This window comes from Peromyscus leucopus, chromosome 2, assembly GCF_004664715.2.
Source record: "Peromyscus leucopus breed LL Stock chromosome 2, UCI_PerLeu_2.1, whole genome shotgun sequence".
In the NCBI taxonomy this organism is placed as follows: domain Eukaryota; kingdom Metazoa; phylum Chordata; class Mammalia; order Rodentia; family Cricetidae; genus Peromyscus; species Peromyscus leucopus.
Genome location: NC_051064.1, coordinates 148544794 through 148572524, shown reverse-complemented (window position 1 = coordinate 148572524; position 27731 = coordinate 148544794). Strand labels below are relative to the sequence as shown.

The following is a 27731-nucleotide window of genomic DNA, read 5'->3' as shown; positions in this document are numbered from 1 at the left end:
CAAAAAGTGCACACACATGCAGGGAAAATACCTACCTATACATTCTCTCCCTCTCTCCCTCTCTCCTCTCTCCTCTCTCCCTCCCTCCCTCCCTCCCTCCCTCCCTCCCTCCTATAAAGGCAGGCACAATGACATGTACCTACAGTCCCAGCTACTTAGGAGGCTAAGATAGAAGAGTTGCTTGAGCCCAGGACTCCAAAATCGTTGTGGGCAACATAGTGAGACACATCTCAGGGGGGAAAAAAAGGCTCATGATGCACCTCAAAGAGTGTTGCATTTTATTGGGTAAGTCTCAGGTATGTGTGGCAGTGTACTCCTAGGAGGGAGCAGACAGTTACACTCTGACAAGACTCCCAACACCCCCACCAAGGGTACTGCTTTGCCAGATCTGTCTACATCAGGCCTGACTTTCCCAAGTTCCCCAGCTACTGCAGAGGACTAAGATAAGCTTCCTCTGACCTTATGAAGATTCACCCAGTATGGCCTGTGTGACCAGAGGTCCAAAGTCCAAATATCAATGCAGACAGGAAACATATATATAGCACAAATGCAGAAGGACATAAAATATCCCCCAAACTTACTCAGCTGGTTGTTTTGAAGGAAGGGAATTGGAATCAGGGTTTTTGCCTTTTCCCCCTAAGATTTTCCCTAATCTTTAAATTAATTGAAAAAAAAAATCTGAGGGGGCATAATACTAGGGACGAAACCAGGGCCTTACATATACTAGGCAAGTGAGCTATATCCCCAGTCCATTCAAAATGTTTTATTTTGAGACAGCCTACTGCTCAGGCTGGTTTTGAACTTACTCTGTAACCCAGACAGCCTTGAACTAGCTTCCTGCCTTACCCTCCAGAGTACCTGCATTACCAGGACCTGCTGGCCCACCCTTTTTACATGGGGTTCTCTATCACACCCTCTCCTCTTCTTTGTGCACAGGAATTTACAGAGAAGTAATGTGCTTTTCTTAGAAGAAAATGCAGATGCTAGCCTGAGGAGGCCAAGACCCAGGTAGCTTTTAAGAGGAAAAGGAGATGGCCCTTGGAGAGACACCCCACACAGCCAGTGGAGATTTCCCACTTGCTGCCTCACTGTAACAGTGTCCTTGGCATTCCCTGAGCTCAAGATGGGGATCTGAGTTTGAGATGAAGGCCCTTCTGACTTTGACACACTTCCTTCCACCAACTTCTAGACTGATGGAACTCCGGCAATACCACACCAGCGCAACGCTCCTTGCTCACTCTTAGCTGCACATAACTCCCCAGGGCTCATCTCTCCTGTCACAAACTGAAACTCTGTCTCAATTACTCCACTCACAAGGTACACCCAGTTTACCATCCTCACAAGCCAAGATGCTTTAATAACACAGAATGTCCGCAGAAGAAACTAGGCCCCTTCCAGCAAACAGAGGCAGGCACAGGCAAAGTGGCATTTCCGTAACACCAGGCAAACAGCGCACACACACAAAAACAAAACCGGAACAGTAACCCCCAACTCCGCTATACCAAGAAGCAGGTACTACAGGAAAAGTTCAATGACTTCAAGTTCTAGGCACTTGGTCTTAGGCATCATTTCCCACCAGAGGAGGATTCTCAAAGGGGTATATTCTTTGCTATGCTAATGACTCCTAGGCCTAGGTGTGACAGGATGGGGCAAGTTGTCAGAAAGATCAAGGTAGGGTACAAAGTGGGATTAAATTCAGTCCCTTCCTCAAACTCCAGAGAGAAGGGCTGAAGGTCAAGTTGTTGCCAACGACCAATGATGCAGAACCTCCTCCATTAAACCCAGCAAATGCCCATCTAAACAATTATCCCAACACCCTGCAAAAGAGACTGGGGTTCAGAGAGCATCTGGGCAGCTGGATGAAAATATTTGCAAGAAAAGAGAACTCAGGACTAGAGAGATGGCTCATCAGTTAAGAGCACTGGTTGCTCTTCCAAAGGATCTGGGTTTGGTTCCCAGGACCCATATGGAGGATCAGGGGATCCAATGTCCTCTTCTGGCCTCCACATGCAGTGCACAGACATACATGTAGGCAACACACACACACACATATACAAAATATAAATAAAAAGAGATGAACTCATCCACAGAGTAAGAGGTGGGGCACATCAACTTCCAGGGGACAGAAGCTCATGTCCTCAGGACCCTTCCAGATGGCTTCCGACCTATACATTCACCTGGCAGCTTGAGTCCTTTAAAATGTTCTGTTAAATATAATGAATAAATGTAGAATAGTGTTTGTCAGCCATCCTAGGTAATTAATCAAAGCCAATTTGTATCCAGATTATTGGGTCTGAAGTGGAGGTGGTAGTGTGTGTGGGTAGCACAGGAGAAGACACCTGAGACCTTAACTTGTAACTTCAGGTGTTGTCTCCAGATACACAGTGTCTGAATGAACTGTTAGTGTGTGTGCTACTATGGGTTGCTTCTCCATAGAGTGAAATTCTCAGAATGACAGAAGTCTTCTGTGCTAACTATGGGATGTCAGAGGAAAAAAGATGTGGATGTTTTATAGAAACTGGAGAAAAAAGTATGTCAAGGAAAGAAATCAAGTTAGGAAAAAAAAGGTGTGGGGGGGGAGAGGGAGGAGGGAGGAGGGGGGAGGGGGGAGAGAGAGAGGGAGGGAGGGAGAGAGAGAGAGAGAGAGAGAGAGAGAGAGAGAGAGAGAGAGAGCGAGAGAGCTTTGCACTGCTGTGACAAAATACTTGAAAGAATTGGAAAAAACCAGCTGTATCCCGTCTCCAGTTTCCAAAGTTTCTGTTCATGTTCTCTGGGCCCCAGGTGTGGGTCGGTCTGTGGTAAGGCAGAGCGTGGGAGGGAGGGCAGTACAAAACTGCTAACTGCAAAGCAGTCGGAGTGAAAAGAATGAGAGTGAAGCCCACAGATAAACTATCATCTCCAGAGGCAGCCCCCAACCTGTGACCCATTTCCTCAATTAGGCCACACTTGTAATTGCCCAGTCCCATCTAACCAGCTCTTATCCATGAGAATACACTGGGAGTCACCTGGAAGTTAAGGAGCACACCCTTAATTTTTCAATAGTTGGGAACCAAGACTTCAACACATGAGCCTTTTGAGGAACCATTTCATACCCAAACCATAGCAAATTATTTTATGTTTGAAGTTCTAAGGGCAATGAGAGGCTCTGGATAACAGGAACTCAAGGTCCATTCTTCCATCCCAAATTCTTGATTCTCTATAATGAACACCTGAGAACATGAAGGCAGTATGGTGGAAAGACAGGTCTTGGGAAGATCAAGTCAGAGCTGTGTTTGACATCCTCTAACCCCAATCTATACTTCTAATTCAAGTGCACACTAATGAGCCGAATCCCATTCACGTTCACAGATTTATCTGAAATGTACTGCAATTCTCCAAATTATCTGAGGAGTTTTACAGAAGATTTGTTTGGAAGTGAGACTAGCCAGGTGGGTCTCTGTGAGTTTCAGTCCAGCCTGGGCTCCTACATGCTGCAGGCCACAGGAATATATCATAAGAACTCAGCTGGTTATGGCAAAGTCACTATCTGGAGGGATCAGGGAATTCCTCCAGAAGAAGCCAAATTCCAAGGAGCTTTTGGTGTTATTTGGCTTGTTATATATCAGCTGTATTCTGTTATGAAAATCATGTGTGCCTTCATAGTTTTCCCAATTGACTTTTCCCTAAGAAGGGCTAATAATGTGGACTGATCACTCTCTGGACATACACATTCCAGGTATTTGGAGAACAGCCTCAGGAAGGCTTTCTCTGGAATCAGATAACCCCCTTAGCTACTTTCAAGGACTAACAGTGATAATAGCCCACGCGCAAGTCTCCTGACTTAAGGTAAATCCCACAAGGAGACACCGCCTAGGTCAGGTGGATGTTAAGTAATAGCTTTACATAATTTAGCTCGGACCCTCCCTTAACTTCCTCCTTTCCCAAACCTTACCTCTAGTTCCAGATCTCCCTTTAACTACCACCAGAGGCATCTACCTGTACACTAGAGACTGAGCAAACCTTCCCCCTCCCTGCCGATAAACGGCAGATAGCTTGGACAGATAGGAACCACAGGAAAAAAGAAGGCAGTTTTTATTTTCTCCCATTGACCTAGCAACTTATAGATTCTTAACATTTTCTACTAATCACGTTTAAGACTATAGTTGAGCACATAAGATCCCTCTTCTTAGATATTACCCGAATTTAACCTTTAGTTAATTCATTTCCCCATTGGTCACTTCCCTTTGGCGTTGCAAATGATAATTAACGGTTATTGCCTCTCAATGTGATTCTCATCACCCCTCCGTTTGACCCCGGAAGCCAGGCTTTACATTGTGAAGGGATTACAGCTTCTAAGTGTATATACTCCCAGGACGCAGGAGGACGGAGAAGAGAAAAATGAAGGAGGGAAGAGCTAGATGAGTAAGAACTTGAGAGGAATAAACTGAGATGGGGAAGAACTAGTTTGAAGGGCTAGAAGAGAGTACTAGAGGAATGAGATGGAAGATGAGGAAGAGCCAGATGGGAAGAACAAGATGAGGAAGAACAGATGAGAGAAAAGGCCGGGTGGTGGTGGTACACGCCTATAATCCCAGCACTCGGGAGGCAGAGGCAGGAGGATCTCTGTGAGTTCGAGGCCAACCTGGTCTACAAAGCGAGTTCCAGGAAAGGTACAAAGCTACACAGAGAAACCCTGTCTCGAAAAACCAAAAAAGAGAGAGAAGGAGATGGGAGAGGAGCTGATATGGGAAAGAACTAGATGGATGAGAACCGAGCAGGAGCAGAACTAGATGAAGGAATTAAGATAGAACCTGGAGGGGACAACAGATAAATGTAAGGAGAAACTGGGCTTTCGAAAGGAGCTAAAAATGAGAGCAGAGTATAAGCTTGTAAAGAGAGAACCAACACAGAATAATCAAGTATATGGACTAAGGAGTTTCGTGTACATAGATGCATTTCTTTTCATCAAAGATTAATTATCAGCTGGTTGTAGATTCTTCCCGGACCCTGGGAGGGGACTATCGAGGGGCTGGACCCCTCTAGTCTCCGATACCTACAGAGTGAGACCTTGTATCAAAGTATATAAATGAATGAATGAGCCAAATTACTGAAGATGTCTGTTAGCCCCAGCACTTGTGAGGCTGAGGCCAAAATAAAATAAAAGGAAAGCAAAGGAAGGGAAAGAAGAAAATTAACTGAGCAGCACTGTGCATGGTATAAAAATGTGTGATTTGGGGGCTGGAGAGATGGCTCAGTGGTTAAGAGCACTGACTTCTCTTACAGAGGACTGAAGTTTGGCTCCCAGAACCCAGGTCAGGTGGCTTACAGCCTCCTATTAGTTCCAGATCCAGGGGATCAAGTGCCCTCTGTTGGACACCCTTTTCTATCTGGGCACCTACACATATGTGCACATGTGCATGCACATACATGATTAAAAATAATCTAACTCAGCCAGGTGGTGGTGGACTACATCTTTAATCCCAGTATTTGGGAGGCAGAAGCAAGTGGATCTCTGCGAGTTTTAGGCCAGCCTGGGCTACAGAGTGAGTTCCAAGACAACCAGGGATACACAAAAAAACCCTGTCTCAACAACCCCCCCCCCAAAAGGGCTCTTTGAAATTATACAACTGACTATTAAGTTTTGCTTTTCAGATTCTCAAAATCTATGAGGTTTTACAGCCACATGAGGGCAAGATCACTTGATCGTCCACAGTTCAGCAGACCCTCACTCCAGCAGCCCTGGCAAGCTGGTTAGGATGCCTCCATGGACAGATGGGCAAATACCACACAGGGAGAGCATCTGTCTGAGGACAGCTGGCATGGGGAGAATTCCCACACATTCCCACTCAGCACAGTCGTCATGGAAGAAGGAAGAGACTGCAGTAGGCCCTCCAACACCCAATGCTTAAGTAGAGGGAGCAACTCAAAAGTGGGGGCAAGTCTGATTAGTCACCTAACAGCTTTAGGAGACTATAACAAAGGCAAACTAGAAATAAAATGTGAATTTGGGGTGCAAGCCACAGCCTGGTACAGACCTGATACAAGTGTGTTTGCATCTGTACATGGCAGTTATCACACCATGAGTTATTCACTTGTTTTGTGTGCTTTTCTTAGAATACTATCAACATTTAAGGATAAAAGAAACACTGTACTTGTTTGTTTTTAATTCACACTTTCGTTTTTAATATTCTCCGCATCCAACTAAAACGTCTTTTACAAAGGACCTTGAGTATCTGTTGATGGGCTGAGTAAATGAATACACATAACTAAAATAAAAACATGAAATCACGGACAATCCAAGGCATTCACTGCAGGATGGCTGTCACTAACACTAACCCTGCAGACTTTCCTTGACCAGACCCCATCTATCTACCTCTCCATCCAAAGAAGCCAAGCACTAGGAAGCCAAGAATAAGCTTAATAATACCAAAGAACGAAGAGTTTCCTTTTCAGCCTTGTTTGCATTACTGGTGAGGAGGAAAGGAGTGTTTCAGCTCAGCTGTGAGCCATCTTCAGATCTGGTGCCGGAGGCTGAGGAAGAAGGTAGAAGGTGCATGACTGCGCTGAGATGCACCAAGATCAAATGGGTTAAATGCTCCGAACAATGCCTGGCACATACAGGACCTTAATTAGCATCATCTATAAAACTTGAACTCTCTTTTAACTTTAACTTGTAACTGACGTGGTTTTATGAGGTGCCAGAGATGGAATGTAGAGCCTTGAGTATGTCGGGCAAGTTTACTACCACTGACTTATACCCAGGATCCATATAATCTTATTTTCAGTTCAACTTGGTGAGGGAGATTCTATATGGGCTTCATATTTCATGGGGTTTAAAGAGTGAATAGGAAAGCTAAGCCTTGAAAATTCAACTTTGAGCTCTCTCTTCCATGTGTTCCTGGTCACATTTACTGTGCTCAGCAACATCACAGAGAAAAATAACACACACAGAATGCCAAAGCTGTGAATGGCAGCGAACCTACCGTGGCACAAAGCCCTAAATTTGCTCCCAGGCCTCACAGAACAATAAAGTATCTGCCAGTTCCAATGGTGATTCCCAGCACTGGGAGGTGGAAACAGGAGAACAGCCATTAGGAACATGAAGTCAATTCTAATTTTTTTTTTTTTAATTAACTGAAGACATGTTGGATTTATCTGGAAGCACCCACAACCACTATGTCAACTATTCATCTACTAATCCAGGTTTTTGTGGTTGTTTTAAAGTAGCATTTTGTGTACAAGTATTTGCTCCACCCATGACCTTGGGCTACCCAGCCCAAAAGAGGTGGTGCTTCTTGCCTGGGTACATGACTTCTTGACTTCCAGGATAACAGAAATACCCATCCTTCAAGGAAGTTAAAAAGGCTTGGACATCTAGATGTCTGAAATCGAAGGGAAGGCTATCCAGAAAAAGTTTACAAGCAGAGAAAAATCAGGCCTATTGGTACCAATATACTCTATAGGGTAAAGTAGCACTGCCTAACATCGATATCTCTTTACTTCTGAGAAAAGTTGCAGTCCCAACTCAATTATAAATCAAGCTGGTTTTGGAGTTGGAATGTGACTCTCTCCTTCTCAAAACCCAAGCATGTTGTTAAAAGGAAAAAAAAAAAATAACAGAGATTCTGTCTCCTATCAGGAGAGCCACCTGATGTGGGACAGAAGCAAGGCATTAATCTAGGGAATATTGTCACGATTCTATTTCTCTCCATGCCTATTCTTGATTCTTTAGAACCCTTCTTTACATACCTTGCCATCTTAAAATTTAAACTTTCCATTTTGATGTTAATAACGTTTAAGTTTTCCACACTGAACAATAAATTCGCCTAACAGTAATCTCTGAAGCCCCCAGAAGGAAGACAGGGCCCCACAACAAGGATTCTATCTAGTTCATAATGATACCATTGAGCCGATAGCCACCACTCAATGATTGGCTTTGGACTGCAAACTGTTCAAGACAGTTCCAAGATAGCTAGCTGAGATGGTCCATCATATTACACTTCTAGCCAGAACTTCAGATAAGCTTTACCCACAACTAGGAGACTGACTATGAATATTACAGTTGGTTCCTATGAGACCTAACCATTGTTTTGGTTTTTTCACAGGATCCCACAGAGACAGCATCATCCCCCAGACAGCAGGAAGCAATTCTAAGAAAACTACGTCCCCTCTCCCAAAAGGTTTTGTTTTTTCAGGGTTATGAATAACTGTCATCTGTTAGGGGTTGGTTTTCAGTTGTCATAGGATCGGGGGGTAGAACAATAAAGTTTAGACTCAGGATTCTCTTTCAGAAACGAAAAAAGGGAGATGGATAGGATAGGATAGGATAGGATAGGATAGGATAGGATAGGATAGGATAGGATAGGATAGGATAACAAGGTAGATTATTGTATCTACTTGTAAACTAAATCAGTAACTATCAGCTTTAGATAATTTACATTTGTATGGATTCTTGTATATTGATACAAATGTAAAATTATTTTTCTATTCCTGTTTAAGATAATTTGTATATTGATACAAATACAAACTATATTTGCCATATTGTACACATGTTCCTACTCCTGTTTGAAATATTTTGTATAGTAACACAAATGTAAAATTATATTTGTCATATTTCATGTACGTTCTACCTCTGTTTAGGATATTTTGTATATTGATAAATATTAAGGATATTGCTGTCATATTGCACTACACATTTCTACTTCTGATTAAGATTTTTTTATATACTGTTAAAACTTCGAGGTCATTGTCCTTTACTGTACATCTGTTTACAGATTGTTTATACAGAAACATATGTCAGATGGATAGGTAATTTTCAAACACTTCATAGACCTATTTATGTTAGAATGTTCTAATAACTTAGAATTCTGTTGACAAGAAACAGGATTGCTCCTGGCAGCATCAATCACTCCCAACAGGATGTTGGGCATTGAAGATACTCGATATGGAGTTTGTCTTCTTCTTGGCTAAAAATGTCCTGCTGGGCAAAGAAGTGCCCTTGCCTCAACTGTTGACAGTAAGCATACTGTCCAATTCGGATGAGCAGAACAAAGGATAAGCAACTGCTGAACCTTGCCAAGACAGGGTAAGACAGTCTTTCAAAATTCCTGCTTCTGAAGATTGTCTGTCAGATATTCTATGCCTATAGCTAAGAAATGGATGCTCCAACACTGCAGAGAAACTTTGGGTGACTGTCCAGGCTGCCAGCTATCTGTCATTTCTTGCCATTTTTCGCAAGTTGCTCGTTTGCACTTCAGGTAATATTATTTTCCCTCTCAGGTCTTTGATGGGGTTGAAGACTAGATAGCTACAGTTACAATCCTCTCATATCTTAGCTAAGAACAGAGCTAATACTAGAGTTAAAATTCTCTAGGATAGAACAGCTATTGGAGTAATCGCTGTAATTTGCCATTTACCTATATTCTGGATATTTAGCATGTGTTTAGCAACATCTTGATGTTGTTCCTGTTGGTTGTTATCACCCTTTGTTTCTCCTGGACAATACCTAATAGTTCTTATTGTATATAGTTTTATTGGGTTTAGAACCTTTTTACTTAGACAAAAAGGGGAAGTATAGTGGTATTTGCTTCATCTATGACCTTGGGCTATCCAGCCTGAAAGAGGTGGTGCTTCTTGCCTGGGTACATGACTTCTTGACTTTTTGCCTGGCTATGTGACCTCTTAAAAGGAAAGAGGCAGGGGTCATGCTGTTCCTTTTGGTGTATCGGACACTGGATGGCCAGGTGTATTCACTCCTGGGCAGAAGAGAGGACGACTTCACCTGTTTACTGAGTTCTGTATTTGAGTGTATTTCCCCAACTTATATCTTAATAAATCCCAATTACCCATTAAACAGACTCATGTGGATTGATCTTAACAATCTAGCTATTGTGTAGCCCACTATTGCCTCTATCCCTGCCTTGGCCTCCTCAGTGCTGAGACTACATCATCCCTGGCTCCTTCATTGCTTTAGAAATGCCTATATGTTTTAATAGTTTTTTGTTGTTGTTTTCAAGCAGAGGCCTCACACACCATTTATCATACTTACTGCATAGATCTTATACTTTCTATTGCCATTGTAGAAAACATGTTAAATCTATTACATGTTCTACTTGGCTATCGCGGGTCCACAGAAACATGACTTATTTTCAACCACAGCCATTTTTCCATGTTTTCATTGTTCTACTAATAGTCTCTGGGTTTTCTATATAGTTAAACAGATCACAAGTCTCAGGTTTGTCTTTCTTCCCATTCCCTGTGTTATACACACACACACACACACACACACACACACACACACACACACACACACACTTTTCACCAAATTCTGTTTCTGTAAAACTGGGTGCAATGAGAGTGAATATCCTTAGTTTGCTCCTTAAGTGCTCTGAACAACTTTACCTGTACAATGAAGTCAGTGTTTGGGAGTTACTGTTTTCAGATTAAGAGCATGCCTGGCACCAGGCGGTGGTGGCGCATACCTTTGATACCTGCAGAGGCAGGCGGACCTCTGTGAGTTCAAAGTCAGCCTGGTCTACAGAGCAAGATCCAGGACAGGCACCAAAACTACATGGAGAAACCCTGGTAGTCTATCACAAGCCATCACTACAAAGAACAAAAAGTAACCCCACAGCTTGGAGTGTGACATGCAGCCAACTGCACTGAGCTCAGTGTGGTGGTGAATGTCTGTAACACTAACACCGGAGAAATGGAGGCAGGAGGATCAAGAGTTCAAACTGTTTAGACTGGTTGTCAACTTGACAGATCTACAACCACCTAGGAGATAAGTCTCTAGCACAACTGTGAGGGATTATCTGGGTAGATTAACCACAGTGGAAGACCCACTTTCCTGTGGGTGGTACCATGTCATGGACTGGGGTCTAGTACAGAGAAAAAAGAGAAAGTGAGCTGCGTACTGGAATTCACCTCTCTCTGCTTCCTGATGGTGAATCTGTCTTATGTGCCTCCATTACAACTTCCTGCCATGAAGTTCTATAGCCTTGATCTGTGAGTCAAAATAAACCCCCTCTGCCTTAAAGTTGCCTTCATCAAGTACTTTGTCCCAGCAAGACAAGTAGCTAACACAAAAGGTCACCTTTGACCACACAGCAAGTTTGAGGTCAGAATAGGCTACACAAGACTCTGTCTGAACCGGGCAGTGATGGCGAACACCTTTAATCCCATAACTAGGGAGGTAGAGGCAGGCAGACCTCTCTGAGTTCGAGGCCAGCCTGGTCTACAGAGTGAGTTCCAGGACAGCCAGGGCTACCCAGAGAAACCCTAGAAAGACCCCACTCCCACCCCAAGACCCTGTTTCAAACAAACAAAACTCCACAAATAAAAAACAAAACACTCCCAAATAACATGTCTCATCCTATATACTTTCCTTTAGAGATGCCTCAGTGGCTAAGTACATGTTGCATAATCCTGAGGACTGGAGTCCAGATCCTAGCAAACCAAGCTGGGCACCCAATGAACATACACAACCCTAACTCTGAGGGGGTGGAGACAGGAGTACTGCTGGGGTTTTCTGGCTTCCAGAATAGCTGAGAAAATGAAAAGAACAGGAGAAGAGGGATAAAACACACCCCCTGTGGCCAATTTCTGTATGGTGCTTTGCATATTTTTCATAGGCTCTGGACCACAGAGCTGTGCTGGTCATTACAGAATTCTGTTTTCATATGACCCGTTTGTGACAGGCTCAAGGACCTAGTCCGGAAGGAAGTGGGGGGGGGGGGGACGGGACTGTTTTCCCACAATGCCCTCTGCTAGCTTATAGGTCAGTATCTCCAAAGCACTAGGACACAAATGGATTGCACAAACTTATACTTCATCATTGTGGGTTGGCCAAAGAATTCTACCATAAATCAGGAATTTTAGGAGTAAAATCTCATTTACTTTCTGTGAAAAGTAAACACTGCCTGAATAATAAGCAAGCACTCAGGAGAGGCTCCAGTGTGTGAGGGATACCACCTGTAAGATCCACCCAACTCGGACTGGGATGGGCACATCCAGCATCAGGGCTTCTGGGCCTCACCCTCTGATGTATCAGGAGGACTGGAAAAATGCTTTCTGTGAAGGGTTCTGTTGCAAGGATGAAAAGGGCTATAAATATGAGGTCAAAGCAATATTAAAAAAAAAAAAAAACATTCTAAAGCTGCAACCACCTCTGTCTTTTGAAATGAAGAGCCACAGAGGATCAAAGGAGGGGCACTGTTTGCTCACGGCTGCTCTGGGAGCCTTCTCCCACACCTGGCAGAGTCCCAGAAGTTGTACAGCATGATCTTAAACTTACTTCACTAATAGAATCTCAAGACAAGGTGCACAGCATCCCCATTGAGGCCTACACACCAATAAACCCAGCACTTGAGAGGCAGAGGCAAGAAAATGGAGTTAGAGGCTAGCCTAGGCTACACAGCCAGAGTGTATCACAATTTTAAAAAGAAATCAAAACAGAATGCTGAAGAGGATTTTCTGGAGCACCTTGAGCAGAAGCAAGGGGGGAAACCTACACAGCTTCCACACTGCTCACCACCTTCTGCATTCAAAAGCACAAGGCAGCCCAGAGAGGAAAACATGACATTGTGCAGTCATGTTTCTCCTTGCTCCTCCTGCCAGGCACAGGAAGTCCACTAGGCCTCGGCAGCTTGCACAACACCATGTTTAACCTTGGCTCAATCAGCCTCCTCAGCCATGAGGAGCAGGCGGGGCAAGGGGGAGCAGGGTTAAACTTACTGGAAACAAACTTAATCAAAGCTGAGCAGTAACAAAGGGCACCAGAGACATTTCTACTGTATCACATCCCACAGGCTGGCCACGAGCCCGGAATTTTCATTACAATTTTTCAAAGGGAGGGAGAAAAGGAGGAAAAAATATTTCACAAAAGCATTATCAAGGCCCCAACCCAGGATGCCCTGCCGCACAACCAAAAATCTGTAAGAGGTTAGCTTTCCAGGGAGTCAAAACCCAGCATGTAGAACCTGGCAAGCCTTTTATATGGTGGGAGGGGTCCTTAAAACCACTACTGTTCTGCACTAAAGTCTCCAAGCTTCACAGATCATTAAAGGTTTCTGAACTACAGAGAAAGGAGGGCAGAGTTAAGGAAATAAATCAAAAGTTCCTCTGGGATGCACAAATGCCTACTTGGAGCAGGCTTTCAGCACGGATACCCTCCACATTAAACAACAGGGAGGGCTTTTCAAAATAAAAGCAAAGAAGAGGTTCTCTCTTGTTATAGCAATATACTTTTGGTTTAAAGGGTATGTGTGCTATAAAAATGACTCCTGCTGCGAGTGTGGAATGGGGCAAGGAGGCTGGGCTAGGGGTAGAGAGCAGTGCAAGAAAGCCAGTGAACAAAAAGCCAGAAGAATTCTGTTTTGGAGACCTCCAAACAAGTTATGAAGTCCTGTGCTGATAAGGAGTAGGATGTCAGAGAGGAGAACCAGTCACTCACCCCTTGCCATCCTTGCCCTAAAATCATCTCCCACTAGCCAGAAAGAAGTCTCTTATTATCCTCAAAGTGACACACATGTCAGTGAAGACATGGGCAAGGAAATCATGCTGTTTTGAAGCAAGGACCTGCCCCCCATATCTTAGGTTAGTCAGAGGAAGTTCAAAACAACAGAGGGAGCAGTCTAAGCACAAGTAGCAGGCAAACAGGAAGATGTGCTTCCTTGAGTCTGGGTTGTCTTAGCTCTCAGGTAGATAGACTGTTAATTTAAGACAGCAAACCGATCTGCTCCAATGTACCTCACTAGCATATTTCCAAAACAGAACCAAATTCTGATCTTGGAAGGCATGAGCCATCAATAATCACCAAGACAACTAGGTATGTTTGCCCTAGGCAGTCACCAATTCTTAACCTTGCAATCCAAACTTTGCACACGGGAACAAAGAGACAGCAGAAAAAGCCAAGTATAGATAACTAAAGTGTCCCTGAAGAAAGTCTTCATCTAAATATTGTTCAGAACAACTTCAGTGGTTTTCTACTCCTAAGGCAGAAACAGAGGATAAAAATTCCAGAGACTGTTTTCAAGATAATAAAACAGCATGTGATGGTGACTCACTGAGATGAAGAGAAGAAAGCCATCACAAGAGGAAGCACAGAACGAGTGTGCATGTGCACTTGCTCACAGATTTGGAAGGCTAGCAGAAATTGGCTACTGACTTATTCTACAGCTAGAGACACTATTTTATTCTTGATTGGCCCAATAAACCTACTGAGAAAAATAAACCATGGTTCTCAATCCTATAATCTAGAACACAGAACCTCCATGCAAACAATAAAACAGGAAGGTCCTCTATGGCTCTGAACATGTGAGTTAAAGGTACTCTGTTCAGTCTACAAAATGGAAGGCCTTGGGTATCTAGGCAGCTAAACATGCACTTGCACAAGGCTACTGACAGACCTTCAAACTCTTTCTACATAAATATGCATTGTACACAAATGCATATGTGTATACATAATGGAAATCTATAAAAGTAAGTCTTGGGGGGGGAGGGGTGAGAGAGGGTTTCTTTGTGTAGCCCTGGCTGTCCTGGAACTCACTCTGTAGACCAGGCTGGCCTCAGAGACCTGCCTGCCTCTGCCTCCTGAGTGCTGGGATTAAAGGTGTGCACCACCACTGCCCACAAAGAAATAAGTCTTAAGACTATAAATTTTATTTAAAATCTTAATCTAAAATAAAAAGTTAAAGGACACAATTCTGCTGGACAGATGGGCTAGTTGTGAAGAGGATGTGCAAGGCCCCAGAGCCCCGTGGTTCCAGCAAGTTAACAACGTGGGTGTTTTCAAGAAGCACCAAACCCAGCGGGTCCTCAACAGTGAGCTCCGTGAAGGCTCACCCTCACCTCCCACTCACATCACAGAGGCCCTGAATTGAACCAAAGCTCCCTGAACTCCTAACTTCGCCAGCTGTAACAGTACATCAATCTCAACCTCCAATCCTCAGAAATTATGATTCCACAATTCAGATGGACTCAGGATCTGAACAGAACAATCACATTTCCAAAGTCAAAGAAAAACAAACAAGCAAACAAAAAAAACCAGGAAAGACAGAACAGTGCAGCTGTAACTGAGGCTCTAACACCCCAGGGACAAGAGCGCAGCTCGAAGCTCAGTGGTTAAGTCCATGTCTAGCACATTGCAAGGGCCTGGGCTCAATCTTCAACACTGCCAAAATAAAGCAAAACGCCCACAAACAACATTCTTTAAAGGAGTTGGAAAGATGGCTCAGTGGTGAAGTGACTTTCATCCAAGTCTGAGGAGCTGAGTTAAAAATCCCCTCACCCTATCCATGTCGAGCAGTGTGCTGTCCCAGAGAACCCTGGGAAGCTCACAGGCTGGCTAGTCCAGTTTACACAGCAACCAACAGATCCTGAGTCAGACATTAATGGCATGGTGTGGCATGTGTGTACCCTGGCTTGTATACATGTGGGACTAGACACACATGCAGGCACGCACACAATTTTAAATAAATCATCCAGAGGAAAGGTCTGTCTTGCTCATTTTTCCTATTCACACACAACGCAGTGGTTTTCAGATGACATGGAACAGATGCTGTTTGACTTCGGGGTTAGGTATGGTCTTTCCCACTGGTGAACAGCTGGGATTTAAGTCTAGTATCTTATCCTTACTTCTTCAAACAAGGTAGTTTACTGTTATTCTAATTTCCTAAGTGTCACTCATGGGTGTAACTTAGAATAAGATTAAAATGAACCAATTATTTAAGGATCATAATTTTAAATATACGCTACAACTTTAAAAGAAAATTTAAAATATATTTTATAATAAAAAAACCAGACAAAATGTATTTTTCAAACATTAGCAGCTAAGTTTTATTTTCCAAAAAGCAGGGGTGGTGGTGGCTCATGGGTTAAGAGCACTGACTACTCTTCCAGAGGACCCGGGTTTAATTCCCAACACCCACATGGCAGCTCACAATTGTCTGTAACTCCTGTTCCAGGGAATCTGCCATCCTCACACAGACACATACAGGCCAAACACCAATGCACATTAAAAAAAATAAATGTAAAAGAAGACGACAGGACGCTACATTAGTATCCCATCCTGGCGTGCTGGGATTAGTTGGGCACCGTCACCCTGTAATGGCTCCAGAGTTCATTCCTGCTCGGCACCCTTCCAACCGTGCCACACTTACAGCCCTGCAAGCTAGGTTTTCAAGTCAGAATGGACTCATAGGTAAGACACAGCCCCATGATACAAAATACAAGCTCTATGTGGATAAACCCACTGCCCATCATTATAGTTATTAAAGTTTGTCTTTTATAATTCTAAAGGCACACGTTTATTTGTTTTACCTAATAAAATTGTAGGGCTTAAAAGTCCTAAATCTCAAAAAAAAAAAAAAAAAAAAAAAAAAAGTCCACTTTGAAATTGCTGCCAGGGCTGATTTTGCATGTAAATATTTCCCAGGCAGTGGTGGCGCACGCCTTTGATCCCAGCACTCGGGAGGCAGAACTAGGTAGATCTCTGTGAGTTCAAGGCCAGCCTGGGTGGTCTACAGAGCGAGATCCAGGACAGGCACCAAAACTACACAGAGATACTCTGTCTCAAAAAACAAAAAAACAGGGCTGGAGAGATGGCTCAGTGGTTAAGAGCACGGACTGCTCTTTCCAGAGGTCCTGAGTTCAATTCCCAGCAACCACATGGTGGCTCACAACCACCTGTAATGAGATCTGGCGCCCTCTTCTGGCCTGCAGGAACACATGCAGGCAGAATACTGTATACATAATAAATTAGTAAATCTTAAAAAAACAAAAAGTCCTAAATCTCATCAAATAACTCATGCAGGTAAGCAAGATCACAGGAAATCTTAAGAAGTGTCAACAGGGAATGACAGCTCCTTATAGGCAGCATTCAAAGCAGAACCAGCAAGATGGCTCAGTGAATAAAGTACTTATTGCCAAGGCTGGTGATCTGAGTATGCATCCCAGAACCCACTACCAAGAGTAGTCCTCTGACCTCCACACACACAATGGCATGTGCTCAATCACACGCACACATAAATGGTTAATAGTCCATTACAAATGCAGTTTCGCTGGGCAGTGGTGGTGCACACCTGTAATCTCAGCACTCAGGAGGCAGAGGCAGGAGGATCTCTGTGAGTTTGAGGCCAGCCTGGTCTACAGAGCTAGTCCAGGACAGGTTCCAAAGCTACAGAGAGAAACCCTGTCTCGAAAAACCAAAAAATAAATAAATAAATAAAATAAAAAATAAAATAAAACAAACAAACCAAAAAGCAGTTTCTACAAACAATGCACTCTTGTGCCATTTCTGTCGGTCTGACTATGGAGGACAAGGCCATGGAGGTCCAAGGCCTCTGCTTTAAAAACTACCTTTTCTATCCAACACTGGCACCACGTTTCTCCCATGAAAATCACACAGCTGCTTCACTCACACAAGGGAACCAGCCATGCCCTCTTGGCCCACCATAGGTAAAAGTCTCTGCTGGCATGGCACCCTATACCTGCAATCCCAGCACTCCAGAAGCTAAAGCAGAAGGGTCTCTAGTTCAAGGCCACCTATGCTACAAAGCAAACCCTGACTTACCCAAATGAAAACAGAACACTCACATAACAGACAGACAGACAGACAGACTCAGGCTTGGCTACACGGCAGGAGAAAGCCCTCAGCAGCGGAGCCGCTGCAGACCCACAGCATACTTGCTGCACAGACGTAGAGCCTCAGCCTGGCAACTGCAGGGAGCACCTTGGAGATAAGCTCCTAAGCGGCACTCCACCTCCCCAGTTTACCGACCCTCAAACGCACTCACATTTCCTCCTACACTAGGGCTGCCAGGAAAAGAAAGCAACACTTGAAGGGTAAGATTTTTTATTTATTTATTTATTTTTTTGAGTGTTTTGAGACAGGGTTTCTCTGTGTAGCCTCGGCTGTCCTACAACTCGCTCTGTAGACCGGGCTGGCCTCAAACTCACGGAGATCCTCCTGCCTCTGCCTCCTGAGTTCTGGAATTAAAGATGTGCACCACCACTGCCCAGTGGGTAAGATTTTTAAAATATAAAATAAGGAGTTACAACTATATTTTTCTTTTTATACTTAGTTTTATTTGTGTGTGTAAATGTGTGTGTGTGAGCCTACATGGAAGCTCACAATTACAAATAACTCCAGTTCCAGAAGACTCCTCCTTCTGGCCTCCACCAGCATTGCATGCACACAGTGCACAGATAAGCATGCAGATAAAACAGTCACATACAGCTGGTAAAATAAATGTTAAAAAAGAATGAATACACATCGGAGGCTTGGGATTTTGAGGCTGGCATAAGCAGTTCTTAAACTTTATTGAACACTCCATTACCCAAATCCCCATTTTAACAATAGAATGCCCATCTTGGCTCAACAGGCATGGAAAAGAGGCCCAAGAGGCCACACTTTCCACAGCTCTAGCCTGTTAACACCGTACAGTCGATGCACTAGGGGGACAGACAGGCAAAAACCAGAGGACTCGCCAAGTGTTGTTTTGTGGCTGTAACACAGTTACCTGTTCTCAGTATCAACCCAATCAGGAAGCCCATACTTTCTTATGTAAGATTAAGCATTAAAACTGTTTACCCAAGGTTATAATCTGAAATTAACTAAAACTTCATGCTGAACGCTGTAGTAATTTTTAACCTCTTAACGTTAACAGAACTTGGATTACTCATTCTTCCATTTGGGAACTCATGCTGATACAGAGGTCATTCTGCCTGATGACATAACTCACACAGAACAGTTTCGCACAGAGTCAGTGGAACTTGTCCCTAGAAACATCGCTGAGTTTTGTACTATCTGGCAAATTCAAAATTTAAATCTCCAGAACTTTTCATCTCATCACACAAAGTTAATAAAACTAACTGTCCCTTCACTGGGCAACGCAAAGTCTTTGGGCTCTAATTTTGACCCAGGTCCCCTGCATTGGCTCACACAACCTTCTGTGTATAAACTCATCCCCAACGGTGCCATTTTACAACTGTGTCTTTTTTGCCTTCACTCATGACATGGGATGTTTCTCACTGAAAGAGGGGAGTGAAAATGAGATCCATATTTGCATACTACGACCTGCACTCACAAAGAACGTGAGTTGAATCTTTACCAGGGTAGTTGCACAAACTCAGACTGGAGACGAGAAAGGCATACAAAACAAGTGTTGCACACCCCTCTCCACAGGCTGCCTCGCAAAGGTGCCTCTTCTCTACAGAGCTGGGCCAGATCAAACTGTCTTCCTGCTCATCTGCACTGCATCACAGACAGGAGCCACTGTTTCAGGCTGGTGAGGGTGCTACAGCCCACACTCCACTCCTGGCAGCAGCAGGCAGAGCTGTGTATAGAAAACCTTTAAAGGACAATCACCCAGGTGCCAATCTTGTATCCAAATAGAATAGCCATGTTTGCAGTGTGAAGGTAGAGACACATCATACTCTGAATAATCATCTCAAGATTTTGTAAGAAACGGCAATGTATGTGAAAAAACAAGTTATTTTGTGATCTGGATTATAAGATGGGTTCCCTGTGGGTGGTCAGAATTTGAGTCTATTAGGCCTATTTATTTTCCAGGTATTATTATTTTAACATCAAAGGACATCTACCCAATAACAGTGACAACACTTAGAATTGAGAGGCCTGATTTGGAGGACGGCAAATTCCATAACATCCTGGAATGAGAGCCCACGCAGGACAGACTGGCTGGCCCTGTCTTCTCAGAATCGCAGGACAGCTGACAGTGTTTACAAAGATGCACTAACACCCCACACTTCAGTGTCAACAGCTGAGAGATCAGTGGGCAGCCACAGTCAATGTGAGATGCTGTGCTCATTCCTGATTATTTTATCTACTAATTACACATTTTATATGTGTATTAAAGAAGGACAAATGGCAAGAGAGGAAGAACTGGGTATCTGCAGAGCTATAAAACCAAAAGGATCTGACTTGTAGTTATTCTCTTGGGTGCCATGAGGTTAACATGTAATACCCATTCAACTAACCCTCTATAAACAGTTGGTTTTCCGTAATCACAGCCATTATTCCCACTTCAATAGGCAGCAACATTCAGAGGAAAGCCAGACCTAGAGCCTGTATAGTAAACACCAGAAACCAAGTGCTAGGAAAGCTGCTGATGTCCATGCTACAGGCACTTTCTTCTGACAACAGGCCTGTAATAAATGGGAGGCATGGGACTCCCACAGGGAAGCTCCAAAGGTAAAGAGATCTGTTCCCACCCAGATACTCCCTCCATCCTTCCTAAGTAACTCAAGTGAAAGGACAGGTGAGTGGTGGTGACTGGTGGAAACAGTTCCAGAACAGAACCACCACGTGCACATAAGCACGGAGCTCAGCGGTAAAGCACTTGTCTGGCATGTCCTGGTCCAGGGTTGATCCCTAGCAAGCATGCACATGCACACAGAGACTCATTTTTCAACAGAGGGTAACAGATTAGGAAGAGAAACCATTTTTATATATTCTTTATAGACACCACCTCATTTAGATTTTCATGTATGTTCTAAGCGATTGGAGTTATCACCCCATTTCACAGGAATCAAAAGGCAGGTGGTTCAATAACCTGCCTGAAGCCCACAGAGATCTGCCTGCCTCTGCCTTCTGAGGTGCTGAGATTAAAGGCATGTGCCACCACAAGCTTTAAATATTTTTTTTAAAAATTATTTTTATTGCTAGGCATTGGTGGTGGACGCCTTTAATCCCAGCACTAGGATCTCTGTGAGCTCGGAGCCAGCCTGGTCTACAAAATGAATTCCAGGACAGCAAGGACTGTTACACAGAGAAACCCTGTCTCAAAAAATGAATTAAAAAAAAAAAAAACCACATTATTATTACTATTACATTTTTAAAAATTTTATTTAATTTTATTTTATGTACATTGGTGTGAGGGTGTCAGATCCCCTAAAACTGGAGTTTCAGTTTTGAGCTGCCACATGGGCACTGGGACTTGAACCCAGGACCTCTGGAAGAGCAGCCAGTGCTCTTACCCACTGAGCCATCTCTCCAGCCCCACATTATTATTATTTATGGGGCTGGAGAAGTGGCTTCCACATTAAGAGCCCTTGCTGCTTTCGCTGAGAACAGTTTGGTTCTGAGAACCCGAATGGTGGTTCACAACTATCTATAATTCTAGTTCTAGGGGATCAAATGCCTTCTTCTGATTCCCTGAAGGTACCAGGCATCTATGTGGTGCACAGACATACATTCATGCAAAATACTCATACACAAAATAAAATAATCTTAAAAATTATTTATTTTGAGGTTAGAGAGATGGCTCAGCAGTTAAGGGCACTCATTGCTCTTCCAGAGGACCCAGGTTCAATTCCCAGCAACTATATTGTGACTCACAACCATCTGCAACTGTCTGGAACTCCAGTTTCAGAGGATCCACTGACACCCTCTTCTAGGCAAAACATCCATACACATAAAATAAATTTTAAAAAATTAAAAATTCATTCACTTTATGTCTGTATTCCCCATGTGTGCTCACAGACACCCAAAAAGAGTGCTGGATCTCCTCAGCTTGAACAACAGGGGTTTAGAAGTCTGATGCGAGCCTGGCACATCTTTAGCTCTACCCTTGGGAGGCAGAGGCAGGCAGATCTCTGTGAGTCCTAGGACAGCCTGGTCTACAGAGTGAGTTCCAGGACAGCCAGAGATACACAGAGAAACCCTGTCCTGAAAAACCAAAAAAGAGTAAGAATAAGCTGCCTGATGTGCATGCTTGGAAAGTGAACTCTGGTCCTCTGCAAGAGCAGCAAGTGCTTTTAACCTCTGAGCCATCTTTCCAGGCTCTCCCATGTCCTACCCCCACCTTTTTTTTTTTTTTTTTTTAAGCTGAGAGCTTCTGTCTCACACAAAGAAACATCATTTCAGAAACAGTAACTTCCCAGTAATTTGTCAAGACCCTGCCTGACCTTCCCACAGCACTGAGGCAGAAAACCAGGCCAAGAGAGATCAGGTGCTACAGTTACTGGCAAGGCCAGTAATAGAACCCAGGTTTGCTGACCCCTGCTCCAAAGCTCAGTCAGCCATGTTTCTTTTGGATGTTAATGCCCTTCTGATGTTTCAAGGCATCTGAGAATAGCAAGGAAACAAGTTAATAATCCAATAAAAGAAAATGTGGGAAAGTATCTAGATTATAAGAATTTTCTATAAAAAGGTTCATGACCATAAGATTTTTATCAAGGAAGTTCTGGAACACTGGCACCTTTAACACTCCTCTTCTGCAGCAAAAATGAAAAGTGACCTTTGACCTCCCTTCAGTAGGCTGTAATGATTAGCCTAGCTAGGTCGATAGCTAAGGAAAATACAACACAAGCCTCGCCCAGCTGATTAGAACACTTACAGATTTACCCCACTACCAAACTCCTCCCATGCAATCGGAGGAGAGTGGGACCTAGGGACACTTGCAGAGGTCCTCCAAGGCAGCAGACCACTGTCCTCTAGTGATGGTGCCACATGAACTGCTGGAAACGGGAAGGGAACACAGCCATAACAGAGGAGGAAAATGTCTCTGGAATGCTGACCAGAAAAATCACCTCACGGGGCTGACCCACCAGAGCAGCCTGAGGGGAAAAGGCATCAGTTCACTGAATCAGCTGCCATGATAAGGGCAACCAAGAAGAGAACAGATTAGATTAGGAGAATCTGACTTTCCAATTAGGAAAACAGGTGAGCAACACCGCACGAGGTTAAAGGTCAGTCAGGTCTGTTTCAGCTAAGGAGATAAAACTGTCTTCAATGCTGCCTAACAAGCACAAGACTTTGGGCTGATCCCAGCACCCCAATTTCCACCCCTATGTAGGGGTTTGGTTGACTCCTTTTTTGAAGTGTCAAGATAAAATGACTGTCCAGATTTCCTTTACCAGATCTTTATGCTGTGCAACTTGCAGAGATAAAAGGACAGATAAAAGTTAAGTGCAGGAAGGCTGAGGTAACAGCTAAAGACTCCATCCCAGCACCTGCAACCAAAAGGATCAGCTGACAGTTAAGACTGGGCCATCAGCTTTGGGGCTCATCTACTCCCTGACTCTTCCTCCGATCAGCCCAAACAAAACTGTTACATTTGAGTCAAGCTACTTTAATTTTTTTAAGTATGTAATAAACTTATGAAAAATGAAATTCCCAGAAAACTTAAGAAGAATTTCTACATCACTGCTGCTCTTCCAAACCTGTTCTGGAAAGAGTGAGAAATGCAGATCATTTCCACAAAGTATTTTAATACCTATCCACAGTTTGAATTTTTCAAAGGCATGCTGGTGGCCCAACTCAGCACATCCAGATGCACAATAAGGATTCGGTTTTAATTTAGTTAACTTTGACTGGAGTCATGAGTATACTGGGATGTACTTGGAATCTCAGAATCTTTCTCCCTATTATCAGGATCCTAAACGTACTCTATTATTATAGTATCCAGAAAAACTTCATTTTTTTTAAAGAGGAAATCAGTAAGTACCAACAGAAAACAAAATATCAAACAAACAAAACCCCACCATCCACTTTCCTAATAGACATAGTTCATTCACTCTCTCCTCCTAAAAACCAGATTAAATAACAATCACAACCTTCCCCCTCCTGGGTCAGAGGTACTTCCGGTTACTGGGTCAAGCCTGAACCCACCAGCTGGGTGGTCCTCCCCCACCTTCCAGGAGGTAGGAATTACACGTACAGAGCCTGGATCTTACAGCATCACCTTCCAAAAAACTCTCTTCAGGACACCCTCCACAACAAGTTCATGAGGAGCATCTGACCCTCAGCTTTTTGAAACAGCAACGGCATTTTTTAAAGCTCCCATTAAGCAACTAATAAAAACCGTTTTTCACTACAGAGTGCAAATATTTAAAGCTGGGATAGCAAAGATTTACAAATATTTTTTTAAGCACAGCAACATTAAATAAAGGGGAGGCGGCCCCCAACAGAATTCCAAAAACCTCTCAATTCTATCCTTTGACTTGGTCGATGACTTTTGACAATTACCAAATCCAAACTAGCGATAAAATGTAATTTCCTATTCCAGCCACTGGATTTAAAATTAGATGTTAACTCTCCAGCGGTCCCTTCCCCCAGCTAACTCTGCTCTTCCAGTTACAACTCGTTCTTCAGGAGGATAAGCACAATATGTCACTCTATCTGAAAACCCCCAGCTGAAGGAGTCAGGAAAACAGGGCGCACGGAATCTGAGGCCAGCCCGAGTCAGGCACAGCGCGCGGTTAAGGAACCATTTCCTAAGCTCCGATGCGGAGAAGCAGCATGAGCGAAGCAAAGAGGAAAAAGCCAAGTTACATAAAGTCCGATTGTACTCACGGTTTCCTTATTGGGAAGCAGCTCCTTTCTGATTCTGAAGAAGTTCTTGCCGTATTGCCGGAGTCCCTTAACGAAGCGTTTCTGTGATAAAAAAGAAATAAGTCAGACGTAAAAAACCAAAACCAAAACAGGATGTCAGCAAAGCAAAGCTATCTGCAATCAGCAGAATAGCAACCGCAGAAAAGTCTGAGCTCGGGAATATTAGCTAGGCTGGAGGCTTTCGGCGGCACAGCTGGGACCTGCTGGCAGGGCAGGGCAGCCCCCGGCCTGCGGGGAACCACAAGCAGCGCCGCGCGTTTCGGGAAAGGCAAGCGGAGCTAGGGCGGCCTCCTGACACCATGGGCTGCACGAAGGTGCTAACAACAAACCGGCCGCGTTGCAATAAACCAGCATAGCTGCTTTCCACCCGCAGAAGCTGCTGCCTTCGCAGAAGTGTCTCGGGCTGCTCCAACCCTCGTCCCCTCCCCTGACCACGAAAGCCCATCCAAAGCCTCTGGGGTCGAGCCCCTGGCCCGACCGGCCCTGCAGACTTTCACTTCGGCCGGCTCCACGAACTGCCCCCACCTCCGATCCAAGCGCGACCCGCAGCCACAGGTAAAGAGGCCGCGCCCGTCCCCGGGCTCCACAAAGCGCAGGGCCAGGCGGCCGAGGACTGCTCAGCGTGTGACCGCGGCGGGGCCGCGCGGGGCGCGGGGCGCGGGGAGCGGAGGGCGCCGGGGGAGGAGGCTGGAGCGCAGCGAGCCTGGCGGCGGGCAGCTGCAAAAGGCGGCCTGGATCGCCGCCGCGGCCCGCTCGGCTCCGCCCCGCTCGGCCCCGCAGGCGGCCGAGCCCCCTCCGCAGCCTTCTCGGGGTCCTCCCTGCGGGCGGGGCACCACAGCAGCGAAACTTACTCCCCACGCGGGCCAGGCCACACGCCCAATGCGAGGCAGCGAAACCCACGCCGGTCTCCACCCCTGTGGCCGCTCCGACCCGCGGCTGAGGTGTCTGCTCCCTCCAGGCCCGGGTATCAGCCTGCACTTCACAAGTGAACACCACGGAAGCACCCGAGCCAATAAATCACCTGCCCACTGGGAAGAGGGGCCTCCCACTCCGGGTGTTGAAGACCCGCGGGACAAATGCAGGGAAGGGCCAGACCTGGCCTGCAAGACCCATCTGCAACCTCCTACTCTAGTCCTGCAGGCTCTGCAAGTTCCGATCTCTCCCTTTGCTAGGATATGACTCATCACTGTCAATTTTCAATATAATTGATATAGTTCAGTGGGAACAATCTGTGAGGCATAAGAAAGCAGCACACACTCCTCTGGTATGAAGAGCGACTTCTGGTACTTGACTTCTCCATCAGTCATACAGTCAACAGGCATCCTAAGCTGCACACAGCATCTCCACCAGAACTAGAACAAGAAAGAGCTCTGCCCTCAAGGAGTTCCAGTCAGCCCAGAGAAGCAAATAGGTATGGATGACTCTTGGGCCGGTAAGGAAAGCAGCAGAGGAACAAAGAGTGGGGGTGGAGCTCTGAGGAGGAAGCTTGCTCTGCTGGACTAAGGGGAAGTGACAAGGAAGCATAAGCCTGTCAGGTGGGCTCCAGCTGGACTTCAAGTTGACCAGGAACGACATAGGAACATTCTGGAAGCTGCAAGGACAAGGTATGCAGAAAAAGTGACTGCCTGCAGAAGAGACTGAGGCCAGTGAGGGTCAGGCTGCACAGAGCTCCCAGGAGCTGAGGGCAGACCAGAGGTGGGAGGAGGAGCTTTCCCTGGGGAGGCCCCAGTATGGACCAGGAACACAGCAGAGCAGAGGCTGGCACATTGCACTGGTAGAGGGTGAGGCTATGGACTTACTTTAATAATTTACTGAACCCTTAGCACTGGGAGGGACTCTGAAAAACCTTGCCAGGCCATGTGCTAAACTGTGACTCGCTTTTAGAAAGCAGGTAAGGCAGTGCCTGTACAGTTAGTCCAGAATACTCTGGGGTATGACCTGACCAAGCATAAAGGAGCAAGGAGCACCTCACCTGTACACCAAGGAACCCTGAAGACACATGGATGACCGTGGCCTCTGGCAGTCCAGAACATCTTCACACCAAGGCAGGAGGGCATGGGACAGGTTACCAAGGGGAGGGGCAGCATTTGTAGGGTTGGAGAGGCTCTGAGAAGAGGAGATGGGCTGTGGGAGATAGTTTGGGGGTGGAATGCCAGACTGTGGTATCAGATGTGGGGTGAGTGCCCAGCAACACACAACATGTTCATCAGAAGAGAGGAAAGGGGCTGGATCTGGAACATCCAGGTAATGCGATAGAAGAATGTGAGAAATGCCATTCAAACCAGTAGTGGTTATTACATACCTATCACACCATCCCCAACCTAAGGAAGTTCTATCATTACTCTCATTGTATAGTGGTGGCGGTGGCGGTGGCGGCGCCGGCGCACGCCTTTAATCCCAGCATTCAGGAAGAGGCAGAGGCAGGTGGATCTCTGTGAGTTCGAAGGCTAGCCTGGTCTACAAAGCCCTTGTCTAAGAACAACTTTAAACTCTGCAGGACAGTGCTCGTCTGCCTGAGCTCTGACTTCACGGCCCTCCCTCTGTTTCCATGCAGATGTCTAAGGATGCCAGTCTGTTGCCGAGATTCATTTCAAATAAAGACTCAAATCTCTCCTGCTCCAAAAATAAAGTCCGGTGACCGGCCCCCACCGACTCACTCACTTGTACGAGACTTCATTTACTCAGTCTATAAACCCTGCAAAGGCAGGAATCCTATCACAGGCCACTTTCCCTCCCTAAGGTGCTGGGCTCTTGGTAGTCCCCAAGTTTCTAAAACAAGTGAAGTCAACTATGAGACGAGGTGGGGCTGAGCTGGAGTGTCTATCATGGAACTAGACTAAGAAATGGAGAAGGGGGGGCTGGAGAGATGGCTCAGCGGTTAAAAGCACTGGCTGCTCTTCCAGAGGTCCTGAGTTCAATTCCTAGCAACCACATGGTGGCTCACAACCATCTGTAATGAGATCTGCTGCCCTCTTCTGAATTGAAAGCATATATGTAGGCAGAACACTGTATACCTAATAAATAAATAAATCTTAAAAAAAAAAAAAGAAAGAAAGAAAGAAATGGAGAAGGGCCCATAGCCAGGCAACATGTGCTTGTCTAAAATTCCAGCACGTGGGAAACGGAGGCAGGAGGATAAGGAATATAACGCCATTTTTCTGCACATGGAGTCTGAGGCTGCCTGGCTCTATCAGACCCTCCATTAAAAAGTAAAACATAGGCAACAACAACAAACCCAAACCACCACCCACAGCTAACAAACAAGGACCAGCACAGAAAAGCCCAGCTTGAACTCTGAAAGCAGACCTGACCTCCACTTCCCAACAACCAGTTCTCCTTTTCCTGTCACCTGGCCCAGTTCTTGTCTTAACCTCTAAATGTCTTTGCAGAGTTT

At 44.9% G+C, this 27731-nt stretch overlaps 1 protein-coding gene across 1 annotated transcript in view; it reads right to left on the bottom strand.

Annotated features, from left to right (window-relative positions):
* Positions 1-27731, bottom strand: part of Rere (arginine-glutamic acid dipeptide repeats) — a 367060-nt gene that overhangs the window by 30202 nt on the left and 309127 nt on the right. Inside the window, 1 exon segment of the mRNA XM_037203202.1 lies at positions 24299-24379. Within this exon segment, the coding sequence (XP_037059097.1) occupies positions 24299-24379 (81 nt within the window).